The sequence below is a fragment of the Rhamphochromis sp. 'chilingali' genome (assembly GCF_963969265.1).
Source record: "Rhamphochromis sp. 'chilingali' genome assembly, chromosome: 16".
Taxonomy (NCBI): Eukaryota; Metazoa; Chordata; class Actinopteri; order Cichliformes; family Cichlidae; genus Rhamphochromis; species Rhamphochromis sp. 'chilingali'.
The window spans coordinates 12,117,489-12,131,560 of NC_137943.1; the positions used below are offsets into that span (position 1 = coordinate 12,117,489).

The window sequence follows — 14,072 nt, forward strand, 5'->3', positions numbered from 1 at the left end:
CCAACTGTCAAGCACGGTGGTGGAGGAGTAATAATTTTGGCTTGTTATCCAGCAACATGACCTGGGCACCCAGCAGTTATTGAGTTGATGATGAACTCTGTATACCAAAGTATTCTAGAGTCAAATGTGAGGCCATCTGTCTGATAGCTAAAGCTTGCCCCAAATTGTGTCATGAAAGAGTGCAATGATCCCAAGCACAGCAGCAAATCTACAACAGGATGGCAGAAAAAGAAAGGAATCAAAGTGTTGCAATGGTCCAGTCAAAGTCCAGACATCAACCTGATTGAAACACTGTGGTGGGATCTTAAGACCTTTTTGTTAAACAAATAACAACAAATATGCAACACATTGTTGTTCATCTGACATTATCTTTAAAGAATTTCAGAAGGTGTGGACCAGGTGAGTTTTTAATTGGTGTCATTAGAACTCAAAGGGGTACTTTCTGTTTCGCTGTACCTGTTGTAAAAGAAGAAGTACAGCAGGTAGATGCTGGGTGTGACTTGTGCAAGCATGCCTTCAAACGTGAGTGGTATTTTCATGTGTGCAAATGGTGAGATGCCCCGTGGGTTTTGTGCACCATGGTAACAAAGCCAAAAGTTGTTTTACATAATGTGTTTATCTTGAAGCTAATGAGACCGAATGAATGTTCTGGATGCTCTCGTTTAGAGGTATGTGTGGTGTCCTGTATCTGCAAGGGCTGGCTGGTTTATTCAAGCAAGGGGGAAGTTGAAGTGTCACTAACATCTGTATTTCAAATCAACACACAGTTGTCTTTTGAATATAGCCGTTGACGCTGTTTCCCAACTCACAGTATCTGATTTCCTATGATACCTCTGCATTATAGGATTTTAAAGGCAGACACATTTCCCTGCTCTTGTTTTTCCTAGTCACACCGATCTCAAGCCAAACCTAAAGTCACGCATTCTGGTGCTACTTCTAAGAAGCCACTGCATGCTGAACTTTGTCCCTCCCTACATGAAAGCTTTATAATCTGCGCTGTGCAGTCCACGGTCGTGTTGGCACAGCACTGTAAAGGCAGACTTTCTTCCTGAATCAAGCCTCTCTTCTCAGAAAGCTTCTCTCCGCCTGAGAAGTATTCATGCTGGACACTCCCCCAGCACCACTCCTCCTCCCCTTTCTCCTCCTCCGTCTCGTCACCTACAGCACATCAAAACTAGAGAGTGTCCATAATCGCCTCACTGCCGCATCTACGACCTCCACCGACTCGTCTGCGCATCTCTCTCTCTCTCCTGTGTGATTCATCCTTCAAACAAACTGTGAGTTTCCCCCTTTTTTTCCTCTCCCCCCCCCCCACCCCAGTCTACGTGGGTGCACACGCTGTGGCATTTCTGCACTTTTAATTCTTGCATAATTTCTTTAGATCAAAGGTCAACAGCTCGCGATCTTAGCTGATAATCGCTGACTTTTCGCTCTCATGTAGCCAGGCAGGATTGGGACGTTTAAAGCGAGTGAAATTCCAGATGTGGAAAGTTTCCAGCTGTTGTTGTTTTTTCCCCCTCTTCTTTTTCTTCCTCTTCCTGAGTCACAGCAGCCAGCGAAAGGGGCGAAAAGGAAGGAGAGAACGCGTTAGAGTTCGTGATATTCGATATTCTTTCATATTGCTGCTGATCGTTATCGTTCGATTGAAATATAATTGAAATGGAAGCTTTAATTGGAACATAGACAGTGGTTGTTAAGAAGTTATGCAATAGACAAAAAAGAGGAAGAAGCAGTACAGACTTCATTCTTAACACAAATGCACTTTTTTAAAAATGTAAATATATCAGAGGTCTGCAGCAGACAAGCACAGCTGGTGGAAGATGCTCTTCCCAGCATATGACCCCCACCCCACCACACAGAGATGCAACATTGTGCTCATTACTGTGTTACATTAGCGTTAATATCAGTGCATCTGTTTTCAATTCATGCACTTTATGGGGTCTGGAAGTTTTGTCCGTGATGCAGCACTTATTGATCAGCCTCTTACAGGAAGTCCACTCAATTTCTTTCCTTCTTCACTGAAAGCTGAGCTGCAGGCCGCTCGTTTAAGACACAGCACTGCAAACATCGCAGTAACAATAAGTGGTGATCATGATGCTGATTCCTTGGATTGTGTTTGTTTGGTATGATTTAAACTCTCAGTAACATTAAATATTTCAGCCTGCGTGATGAGCACTGTGGTTATCAGATGAAGGGGATGTAAATTAAATGCAGGTTTATGGTTTTACAGCAGTGGAAGTGGACGTGGTCAGAGCTGCGTAGTTAGAGAAGTCTTAGTCTGAGAGTACAGCTATAATCCTGCAGCCACACTTGTAATCAGGCTCTTCTGTAATCTGGACAAACTAGCAATCTGTACCGTATAATCTCTCAATTTCTTTGGAGCAAACGTTCAACCTTATCACAATATTCATTTATTTAAGAAGAACCTCCTGTGAGTTCCTGGACTCAGTGCTTCAGCTTTCTCACTGTGTTTTGTAGCAGTCCAGACGTTATGTGATGTTATAGAGTCACTCCAGTATCAGCCATAAAAAATATGATAGGAGTTTATGAAGCAAGCAATACAGGTCACGCAGCACTGTCAGCCTGGAATGTGGTATTGTTTATTTTAGTGGAGATATGATTTTCTGATTAAATGTGTGCTGATAATGGTACAAAGTTCCTGCATCAGTCATTTCTGAAAAAACGTAACTTTTTCTCAGACTCTGGTGTCACAATATGCTGCATATATTATGACTTTTTAGAAACAACAAAGGGTTTCTCAGATCATTTAGGGTTTTTTTCAATGAGTTTGTGCAAAATAAATAAATAAAATATGATACTAAGCAGAGAGTCATTGATGTACGGTTCATGGCTAATATGATTATTGAAAGTTGGTTGACAGACGTCGAGCAGCAGTGCGTGATATAGTTAAAGAACCTGTCTTTCTAGTTCAGTGTTTACAGTGAGTGTCCAAATATGGAAGTGGCTTAGAGGAGAGATAGAATGTACATTTATAAACTGCCGTGGTTAGCCTCCCTACCACCACCCCCTTCCTCCATTGGTGTTAAGACACAATCTAGCGTTTGTTGTTCAGGAAGCACATCATAAATTTGGTTGCACAAAATAACTTTTGCATTGTGTTTGTGAGCGCTCTCAGCAGCGTCTGCTGTTTCTGTCATTCTCAGAATGCTTTCTGTGGCTTTCCAGGAGTTCAACTGCAGCCACATTTTGCATGGCAAAAACATTAAAATTATTTTCTGTGTCTCTACCTGGCTTCCTTTAACTTCAAGACTATTTACTTCCTCTTTTTCTTTTTTTCTTTTTTAATCTTCATCGTGTCTCAGAGCATCATGGTTAGCCATAAGGAGTTTGAAACTGCAGGGAAGAAGCCAGGGCTGCAGGTGTGGCGTATCGAGAGCATGGACCTCAAGCCGGTTCCCAAAGCCCTGCACGGCTCCTTTTACACCGGAGATGCCTACCTGCTGCTCTTCACCACCTCAGCCCCATCATACAACATTCACATGTGGTTGGGTAAGACATGGATGCTGCAAACTGCAGTATTGCACTTTACTGAGGCTTCTGCTTAGTTTTGTTTGATTGCACCAAAGCAAATCTGTTTTCATTCCAGTTTCATGATAAAGTATGATGTTTGGCATTTTCCTCGGCTACAAACTTAAGTGATATATTCAGAGTTTTAAAAAGTCACTTCCTCTAGAGCTGCTGCGTTTCCCTGCAATTTGTAGTACTTAAACTCACAAACAGACAGGTGTAGCTTTGGGTTTAATGAGAGCAGATACCCTTGCTTCATCGTGAGCTTGCACCACAATAGCCTGGTTTTGGAAACTGCTCTGGGTTTTTAGATCTTAGACCTGAAACATCCTCCCTTGTGTGAGGAGCTTAAAGTAACAGGAGTTTGTGAAATTCCTCTTGCCTGCACAGTTCCCTTTTTGTGGCTTAGAATTAAATTATGAGTGAACAGAACGCTCAGTGATGTGCAACTTTAACCACCCTGAACAATGCAGCGAAAGAAAAGCCTATACTCCACCCCAAACGTTTTCTTTTTTCCTTTTGGTTGCATAACAAAAACAGACACATAAAACAAACTGCTGGATGACTCACATCTGGAATGCCCCTGCAGATCATTAGAGACGAGTACTAGTTTTTTGCAGGTTTGCGTAGTTCCCTGCCAGTCTGCATCCAATGCCATCCAACCATCTGCAACACATTACAGTCTTTATAACACTGGGACACAATTAATCCTTCCGTCTGGGATCAATGTTAGTCAGATAAAACTTGTGGAATAGTTTTATCCATGTTGTGTGCCATCTGACAGTAATAACAGGATACAGAGAGGCTCTGCTGCTCATGTGGTTTATGCAATTATAACCATGACTCCAGTCCTGACTCAGAGGGCGCATAAGGTTACTGCTTGCACTAAAGCGCTGCAGATTTCTCTGTAAGAAGCTTGAGTTTTGAGCGTGAATACGAAGCAGTTGCAGGACTGTTTCTAGAACTAGCCAGTTACAAACGTCTATTTTCTGCAGGGGATGAGTGTTCACAGGATGAGAGTGGAGCAACAGCGATCTTTGCCTCACAGCTGGATGACTTCCTGGGTGGTGGCCCGGTGCAGTACAGGGAGGTGCAGAACTACGAGTCCAACACTTTCCTGGGTTACTTCAAGTCAGGCATCAAGTACCAGGTGAGCTTTATGGAAGTTGGGATCTTCATGCAAACTACAGGCGACTCTGACAATCTGTGACTGAACAAAGCAATAAAAAAGATTTTTGCCAACCAGTCATAAGATACACATTTTGCTCTAACAACTGACAAATGACGAAAACTGGGGTGAGGTGGGTTGCCAAGGGGGGTCACTGACTGGTCACCGCCAGCCACCGCCAGAAAAATTGAGCAACCACTCGTCAGCTCGGTGGGGAATACACATTTTTCCCCCAAGACCGGTGGTTTTAAGGGGCTGTGACTGGAGCATTATTTGGCTTCCCCTGTATTATTTATTATTATGTCGCACGTGCAAAATGGCAGACAAGTTAACGTCACACCAGGTTTCATTTTGACATGTCTCTGAAGAAACTTTGATAAGAAAAACAAGCATTATTTTGACCTGAAAATCATGCAAAGCTACACTAGCAGAGTCCAAAAAGTGAAGCTGGTAATGAGCAAGTAAATGACAGGTTCCAGTCAGCTATTAAAAGGCTATTGATAGGAGAAGAGGAACCGCTGGTTTAAATTAGTAACTAAATAAGGGACATTTCTGTAAGGATTTCTTTTTTTCTGCTCCCAGTCCGCTATTAAATAACAGAACCATAAAAATATATAAATCCTGTAAACAGTGAGAGGTGTGATGACTAATGTTTTAAACATCGAACAGTGATCTGCTGCAGAACTCTGTTTGACTGAAACATGTCTGCAGTGTTAATGATTACCAGCATCCTGTGAACTTTGCTGTTGAGATGAGCTGATGATTCTGAAGTTCAAAGAAATCATAGCATTCCCCCTTTTTTCTATATCTCTCTGATGGTGTGTCTGATGGACTGATTGATTATAACCTAGGCAACCAGCCTCTGCAAATAAGGATACTGAGAAACACAAGCTAAACCACTTTTAACAGCCATCTGTTTCTCATAACCCCAACCCCCCTTTGTGGCTTTAGTTAAATGTAATTAGCCCGAATGCTTGCTTACTACTCTTTGGAGAGTTCTGCTCTGCATATGTTGCAGAGTCCAAGCACACTGGCTGTGTTTGGGACACAGCGAAGCCGAAACAGAACCAAACCTCACATTCTCGACAGAGCTTTGGTAACTTCACTTTCAGTAAACTATTCTGACAATAAACAGAGCATGCGTTGTTGCCACGGAAAAAATTTCTACCATTTGACCAATAACAGGATGAATGTGGTTTTCATTTGGTGGTCAAAGTAGCCAGTCTAACAACACTCTAGTCATCTGACCTCAGCAGCAGAGGATGAGTCACTGACTCTTCTGGGTGGTTTTTTTTCAAAGTCTAATTTAAGCAAGTTTCCTTTGTTGTTGTTTTCACCCATATTTCAGTAAAAACCACTTTAGTCAAATTCCATTGGCGGTAAAGCTCTGGATACACAACAAACACAGCAGAGGAGGCATCAGTGGTGGCAGGCATTACACCGAGTAAGGTCAGAAAGAGCATACAAATGAGAAACTGGGGTGAGGAAGGTTGTAAAGTAGCTTGCAGAAGGATCATGTTGAGGAAAATCACATTATGAGATTTTTAAAAGTCTACAAAACACAAACATTTAATTCAACTTCTATTTCAGTTCATTTTTTGTGAGGTTATAAACTGACAAGGATCATCATGTTGTTCTTCTCCAGCAGAGGGTATTTCTGTTCATTTGCATGTTTTCTAAATACTTGCTTTGTTTATTGGCTCTACCAAGGACGGCACATTACGTGATAATCCCACCCGCCAGGTACAACGGCGTGTTGCACACAACAATCTTCATTTTATCCTCAGTCATCATGTTAGTTTCTTTTCCGCCCATTGTCTTTGTTAACTCTGAGTGATGGGATGTGGTTATGCCATTAACTGACAGCATGTCTTAAGGAACCAGTTGTTCCTTAAGATTTTACAGTCCTGTGTTAAACTCATTTCACCGTCAGCTGACTCCACACGTCCTCCCCTTGAACATTTGTGACTTACCTGGTCATTTGGCCCGTGTGTAGTAGTTGTAACTAAAACTGCAGCTCAGGTGTAAAGATAGCTCATCTTCTCTTAAATCAGCTCATCCCCCGCATTGCTTAGATTTGAAAGAATATTCACAGGATAAAACTTAATGCGAATCATCATTGGATTTCACAGAAAGGAGGTGTGGCCTCAGGTTTCAAACATGTAGTGACCAACGGCGTGGATGTAAAACGCCTGCTGCACGTTAAGGGTCGCAGGGTCATCAGAGCAACCGAGGTGAATATGTCCTGGGACAGCTTCAACAAAGGAGACTGCTTCATCATTGACCTGGGAAAGGTGAGCTGTTCTTTTTTTATTTGTGTGTGTGTTTGCTACTGTATGTACAGAGTGCAGTTTAACCTCTACAGTTTCTGTGAAATAGTTAAGGCTTTCACATCTTTAAACCTCCTTTCCCGGGTTCTCCCCTCCTGCAGGACATCTATCAGTGGTGCGGCAGTGAGTGTAACCGTTTTGAGCGGCTGAAGGCCTCCCAGGTCACCATCGACATCAGAGATAATGAGAGGAACGGCAGAGCCAAAGTGCATATGGTGGAGGAGGGGGACGAGCCGGCTCCCATCATAGAGGTCAGACACGCACATTCCTCACTCGTCTCCCTCTTCTAGCAAATGTCACCACACTTTAACCTCAGAGGTGATCACTTGAGAGCAGGAGCTTTAAGTGCAATTAATGCATTCGACAGACTTAGTCAGTGTGGGAACGACGGGGCACAATGCTGCCCTTTGTAAGTGCTGCTCATACGCCAGCTCTGTGCCAGGGCAGCTTAGTAAACACTTCCTTTACAACAAGATGCCTAATGAGATAGAGAGAGTTAGGGGAGGGCTGGTTTAACGAGCATACTTTCAATTTATAGAGATTTTTTTTTTTTTATCTGAATAAAGCTGTGTTTATATTTGCACTAAAAAGCATTTAATCAGTGCTAATGATGATAAACCTTTAGTGATTAATGCCCTTGATTGTTGTTTAGGTTCTAGGACCAAAAACCTCCATCGCCCCCAGTACTCCGGATGACGACAAGGTGGAGACTTCCAACAGGAAGAAGGCTGCCCTCTACATGGTGAGAAGCACAAGTGACAGTCAAATAAATGTGAACACCCTGGCTTTGATACAAGGGTGGAAAGATTTCATAGCAAAAAAGAAATCAGTACCTGATGGGGCCTCTTTCCTTTTCTTTTAGATCTCAGATGCATCTGGCTCTATGAAGGTGTCGTCTGTGGCTGCATCCAGTCCCTTCAAACAGGCCATGCTGTCTCCGGAGGAGTGCTACATCCTGGACAACGGGGTGGACAAGACCATCTTTGTGTGGAAAGGTGCAGCAAAACATTTTTGTGATAACACTTCTAACATTGTGCTTTTTTCTTCTTCTTTTTGCACAAATTCTAACAAAGAAATGATTGGAAAGCGTGTGTTTACACCTTTTTGGTCTCTCTGATTAAGGCTACACATGTGAAAGAGGTATATTTAAATGCTGCTGGTTTTATTTTTGGCACTGCTGAACAATAACAGGAAATCTACAGCAGTAATTTTGTGTTTTATGACTGCACTGCAATTAGCGTCTTTACGTAAATATCTGCAGATATTTCTCACTCTGAATAACATAAAGGTGAATTACACCGCCTTTGTTTTATCTGATTCCAACAGGCCCTAAGGCCACTGTGTCGGAGCGTAAAGCAGCCATGGCTGCAGGTCAGAAGTTCATCACTGATAAGGGATACAACAAAAATACAACGGTAAAGCCAACATGTACTTAGTAACTTAGACAAAAAAAAAACAACAATTGTAAATCCCACAGTGCAGCTAACCGTAAAGCCAAATCTCTGTTTGACTTGCAGATCCAAGTACTTCCTGCAGGTGGCGAAACGTCTCTCTTTAAGCAGTTCTTTTCCGACTGGAGGGATAAGGATGAGACCACAGGTCCCAGTAAGGCCTACACTATTGGCCGCATAGCCAAAGTGGAGCAGGTTCCCTTTGATGCCTCCACCCTACACACAAACAAAGCCATGGCAGCGCAGCACGGCATGGTGGACGATGGCAAGGGCAAAGTCCAGGTAGGAGGGTGTTAAAAAGTGAAACAATAGCACAGGTAAACACAGCTGTAAGGTTTTGGGTTTTTTTAAAGATTGGGTCTGGTGTTCTAGATCTGGCGTGTCGAGAATGGTGCAAATGTGCCCGTGGATCCCTCCTCTTATGGTCACTTCTATGGGGGCGACTGTTACCTCATCCTCTACAGCTACAGACAGGGATCACGGGAGCAGCACATCATATACACATGGTGGGTAAAACTGTAAAACATGTATAAAGCGTATAATCTCTTTAAATTAGTATGAAGTAAAAGCTGTGGCAGAGTGTGCCACACCCTGTCTAAGATCTCTCTCTCTATCTCACACACTCACACACACAAACGCACGAGTTAATGACGTGTTTCAGACTGTGTTGGTGCTACTGTGTCAGGCAGGGGCTGAAGTGCACACAAGACGAACTGGCCGCTTCGGCGTTCCTCACAGTGAAGCTGGATGACTCAATGGGAGGAGCCCCAGTTCAGGTTAGAACCTGACCCACTACACACCTCAACATCACATGCACTAAAGAAGTGTGTGTAATCACAGAAAGACCCTGTAATGTAATGTATGACTTAGAAATGTTAAAGAAACAATCTAAATAATGTGAGCAGTTATTGTATTAGCGTAATTTTTCTCCCTAAATGACTGACATGAACAGATAAAGGTGATATGAGATCCTTCATTGAGTAAGAGCTTATGGCTCTCAAACTAACCTTAATACATATAACGTTTACCTTTCTTTGAATCTACTCATCACACTTCCCACATAACTAGTACGCACCATTTTTAACTTATGGGCTGTGTAACAACGACTAAAACAAAAATTTTCTGCCTCTCTTCCGATACTTCAAATTTATTAACTATTACAGAGGATTTAGTGTAGCTGATGAAAACTAATTGCCTCATAACGATCCCATAAGAAAGAAAAAAACACCCCCCAGGATAGCCAGCAGAGGGCAGTGTTTCTATCATTTTTATTTTGATCCGATCCAACCTGCAGCACGTTTTAATAGATAAGTTGCCATAACTACAAGAATTGCATTAAAACGTGGCAAAACCTTGACCCTCAGTTAGTGCTGGTTATACATCAAACTCTCAGCCATACTGGAGACATTAAGACATTTCTGAGATGTTTTCAGCTGATTTTCTCACACAACCATGCCAACACAGCTGATATCATTGAGTATTTTCTTTAAAAATAAACTAAAGTATTTAAAATATTAGATAATAATCACGCTATATTGCTATTTAGTTAAAAATTTTCAAAATTTTCCAGTTGTGTTGCATTTATATAAAAATCACTTAGCTGAAACTCAATTTAATTACAGTGAATATCAAGTGAGCATTGATCTATTTCAGTCTTGTTATTCCTGCACATAGTGATACGGAACCTTAGATTACCACTTCACTTTGGTGTTGGTAACCCTAAGAACACAATCTGTAGCTAAACTGGAATAACTGGATTAGTCATTGCCTTTGCTGGTGAATTTTGTTAATACCCACAGGTGAGAGTGTCACAGGGTCAGGAGCCTCCCCACCTGATGAGCATCTTCAAGGACAAGCCAATGATCATCCACAGTGGAGGAACGTCACGCAAAGGTGGACAGACACAAGCCGCCAGCAGTCGCCTCTTCCACATCCGGCAGAGCTCCTCCAATGCTACCCGTGCGGTGGAGGTAAGCTGGTTTGCAACACACTGTATGTGTGTGTGTGTGTGTGTGTGTGTGTGTGTGTACAAGAGAGTTCTTATTTGCTCCTCTCACTTGTGTGGTTCCTCAGGTCCAAGCTACTGCCTCCAATCTGAACACCAACGATGTTTTTGTGTTGAAAACGCCAAGTGGCTTGTTTGTGTGGCGTGGCGTGGGCGCCAGCGATAAAGAGATGGAAGCAGCCAAGCATGTGGTGGCTTTCCTGGGTGGTAGTCCCAGCAATGTGTCAGAGGGCAAGGAGCCAGGTGAGTCCCCAACATAAAAGTCAGAACTTTCCTTGTTTATTGCTCAAAGAAACTAACTCTGCGCCTTTTCTTTTATTTATCTGAAGATAAAAAAGGAGGTATTTTATGGGAAATATTTAATCTCATTCTAATTCTTTTGATTTTGATTCACAATTGAGTGATAAAAGACTGTTTGGCTGTTTTTAAGTTACTTACAAAATGTAAAAGTGTATATAAGCTAAGAAATTACTTATGTAAAGCCATCAAATTCTACCTTTATTTGCCATTCGCATTGATGCCTGATGGCGTCAGTGATAGTGAACACTAACATTTCAGGTCTGATTATGATTACACTTAAAGAGCTGATGCATTTTATTAGTCAGGGGCCCAAAGAGGCTGTGATTCACTTCCTGTCCAAACAAATTAAGCATCAATTAAATGTTACGTGTAGCTAAAGTCGGTTGTGTATTCTTCTCTCACAGCTGACTTCTGGTCTGCTCTGGGAGGCAAAACGGATTACCAGACGTCAAAGAGTCTGCAGAGCGGGATCAGACCCCCACGTCTCTTTGGCTGCTCCAACAAAACAGGAAGACTCAGTGTAAGTCAGGGAGAAGAATGCAGCTCAAACTTCTTTTTTTTTTTAAGAGTCACATCTGGCTAAAGATCAGGCATTGTGACCATGTCCTAATATTGTGTTGGTCTCCCTTTTGCTCCCAAAAAAGCCCTGATCGGTCTAGGCTTGGATGTCAGTAGACCCCTGTGGTATCTGGCACCAAGATGTTAGCAACAGATACTTTAAGTTGTCTAAGTTGGGAAGTGGCACATCCATGAATCAGACTTGTTTGTCCAGCATATCCTACAGGATTAATATCTGGATAATTCGGAGTCAGAATCTCAAACTCGCTGTTGTGCTCCTCAAACCATTCCTGCTTTGTGGCAGGGTGCATTATCCTGCTGAAAGAGGCCACTGCCATCAGGGAGTACCGTTCACATGAAAGGATGCACATGGTCTGCAACAATGCTTAAGGATGTAATACGTGTCAAAGTAACATCCACATGGATGGCAGGACCCAAGATTTCCCAGTAGAGCATTGCCCAAACGTCACACTGCCTCCACAAGCTCGCCTTCTTCCCATAGTGTATCATGGTGCCAGGTGTTCCTGGTAAGTGATGCACACGCACGTGGCCATCCACATGAGGTAAAAGAAAACATGATTCATCAGACCAGATCACCTTCTCGCATTGCTCTGTGGTCCATTTCTGATGCTCACGAGTCCATTGTTGGTGCTTTAGGCAGTGGACAGTATTCAGCATGGACACCCTGACTAGTCTGTGGTTATGCAGCCCTGTGCACAACAAACTGTGATGCTCCTTGTATTCTGACACCTTACTATCAGAACCAGCATGAACTTTTTGGGTAATTTGAGCTACATTAGCTTATCTGTTGGATTAGACCACTAGTGCATCAGTGAGCCTTGGCCACCAGTAACCCTGTCGATGGTTCACCACTGGTCCATCCTTGGATCACTTTTGATAGATACTGACCACTACAGACCAAGAACACCCCACAAGGGCCTCGTTAATCCTAATATAGCCCTCATCAAACTCACTCAGATCCTCACACCTGCCGATTTTTCCAGCTTCTAACTCTTCAGACAAAATGTTCAATTGCTCCCTAATATATGTGAAAAGCATGTAGACATCAGGACAACACAAAAAAGAACAAATAACAAACAGCAGACAGAAGTCGAAGAGACGGCCCGCCATGAACACTGGCGCCATCTTGGATGAGTGCCATATATCCCACCCACTAACAGCTGCCACAATGAAGAGATAATCAGTGTTACTCACTTCACCTGTCATTACTCTTAATGTTATGCCTGATCAGCGTATAGTGCTAATTTGGGAAGGACTGTGACATTTGAACGCACCTAAACCCTGCAGGCAGTCAGTCTGAGCTTCCTTTTGTCCCATCTCTCAGGTGGAAGAAGTTCCTGGAGACTTCACTCAATCAGATCTGGCCACTGATGATGTAATGCTCCTTGACACCTGGGATCAGGTGAGGTGATCTTTCTGGCATGTGTGAAATGTCACTTTCACAACTTTTGTAGGACATACTTTTAAAATTATGACTTTTTAAATCTCTCCTGTCTCTAGGTCTACATTTGGATTGGCAAAGATGCCAATGACGTGGAAAAGGAAGGAGCTCCCAAGATAGGTTTGTTACATTGCAACTGAAAAAAAGTTTAAGAAAAAGATGATTTCCAAAGCACACGCAAGATACTGTTTGACAGCATCTTGCATGTGAAACAGAATCAGAAAACTTATTGTGCTTAAGTATTTTAAGTTTCAAATCAAAAACCAAAAACTTTAAGATCAGAGGTAAACACCACCTCTCTTCACATTCTCATCCTCCATCTCTCCACCTGTCTCTTCCCCTCTCTTCCTTCTTGTTGTGCAGCAAAAGAATATGTGGACTCGGATCCCTCCGGTCGCAAAGGAATTCCCATCACCACCATCAAACAGGGAGCAGAGCCTCCAACTTTCACTGGCTGGTTCCAGGCTTGGGATCCCAAGATGTGGGACACAGATCCATTGGACCGAATCCGTGCCCGCTTCTGAACACAGAACTCCAGGCTCTCCGTCTATGTCTGACTCCTTACCTATCCTGCAGTCCCTAATGCTGTTTTTATTCATTTTAATTTCAATCCCCAAGTGCCAAAAACCAATGCTATCGTCGTTATCACCCTTAATAGCTGCCTCAGCAACAGTGCAGTGTACTGGGCTTCATAAACAGGAATGAATCACATCTGCATGCAAACGATGGCTTCTGCTAGCAGTTATGTTTAATTGATCAAAATGGTTGATTGATCATATCCAAAAGCCTTTACATGTTTAGCAAATACCCACTGAGGGCTCTAATAGGAATAAGAAAATACGAAAGCCATTTAGGCAGCTGGACAAATCCTCTGTTTCTGTTTTTTTTTTACTGTTCTACTTGTGTGTTCAGAAGGAGCCATTCTCTCATGCTTTCCTTACAGTTTCTATATCAAAACAGCTTCCTTCTTTAGTACACATAAATGCATGGTGTTTTATGATTGATAATGGAAAGTTGTATACTTGCTATGAGTTGCACGGAGCTTTTTTTTGGGGGGGGGGGGGATCTGTGCTCATGAATTTAAGAGTCACACAATGGTAAATGGCCTGTATTTGTATAGTGCTATTCTAGTCCCTAAGGACCCCAAAGGGCTTTACACAATCAGTCACCCACCCATTCACACAATGGTATGTGTATGTCACATGTTAAAAATCTATTAAATGGGATTTTCACATAGATGACTTTTAAATAAAGCTCACAGTGTTTCAAA

General features: G+C 42.5%; 1 protein-coding gene across 1 annotated transcript; it reads left to right on the forward strand.

The window, feature by feature from the left end:
• The first annotated feature begins 1,145 nt into the window (after positions 1-1,145).
• scinlb (scinderin like b) lies at positions 1,146-14,072 on the forward strand. The gene is made up of 17 exons (XM_080861399.1): positions 1,146-1,277; positions 3,324-3,510; positions 4,524-4,678; positions 6,829-6,990; positions 7,128-7,277; positions 7,679-7,768; positions 7,889-8,021; positions 8,353-8,441; positions 8,544-8,759; positions 8,850-8,983; positions 9,163-9,253; positions 10,277-10,447; positions 10,551-10,725; positions 11,187-11,302; positions 12,686-12,763; positions 12,862-12,922; positions 13,166-14,072. Exons 2-17 carry the CDS (start codon positions 3,330-3,332, stop codon positions 13,324-13,326), a joined length of 2,163 nt encoding a protein of 720 aa, XP_080717525.1. The 5' UTR covers positions 1,146-1,277; positions 3,324-3,329; the 3' UTR covers positions 13,327-14,072.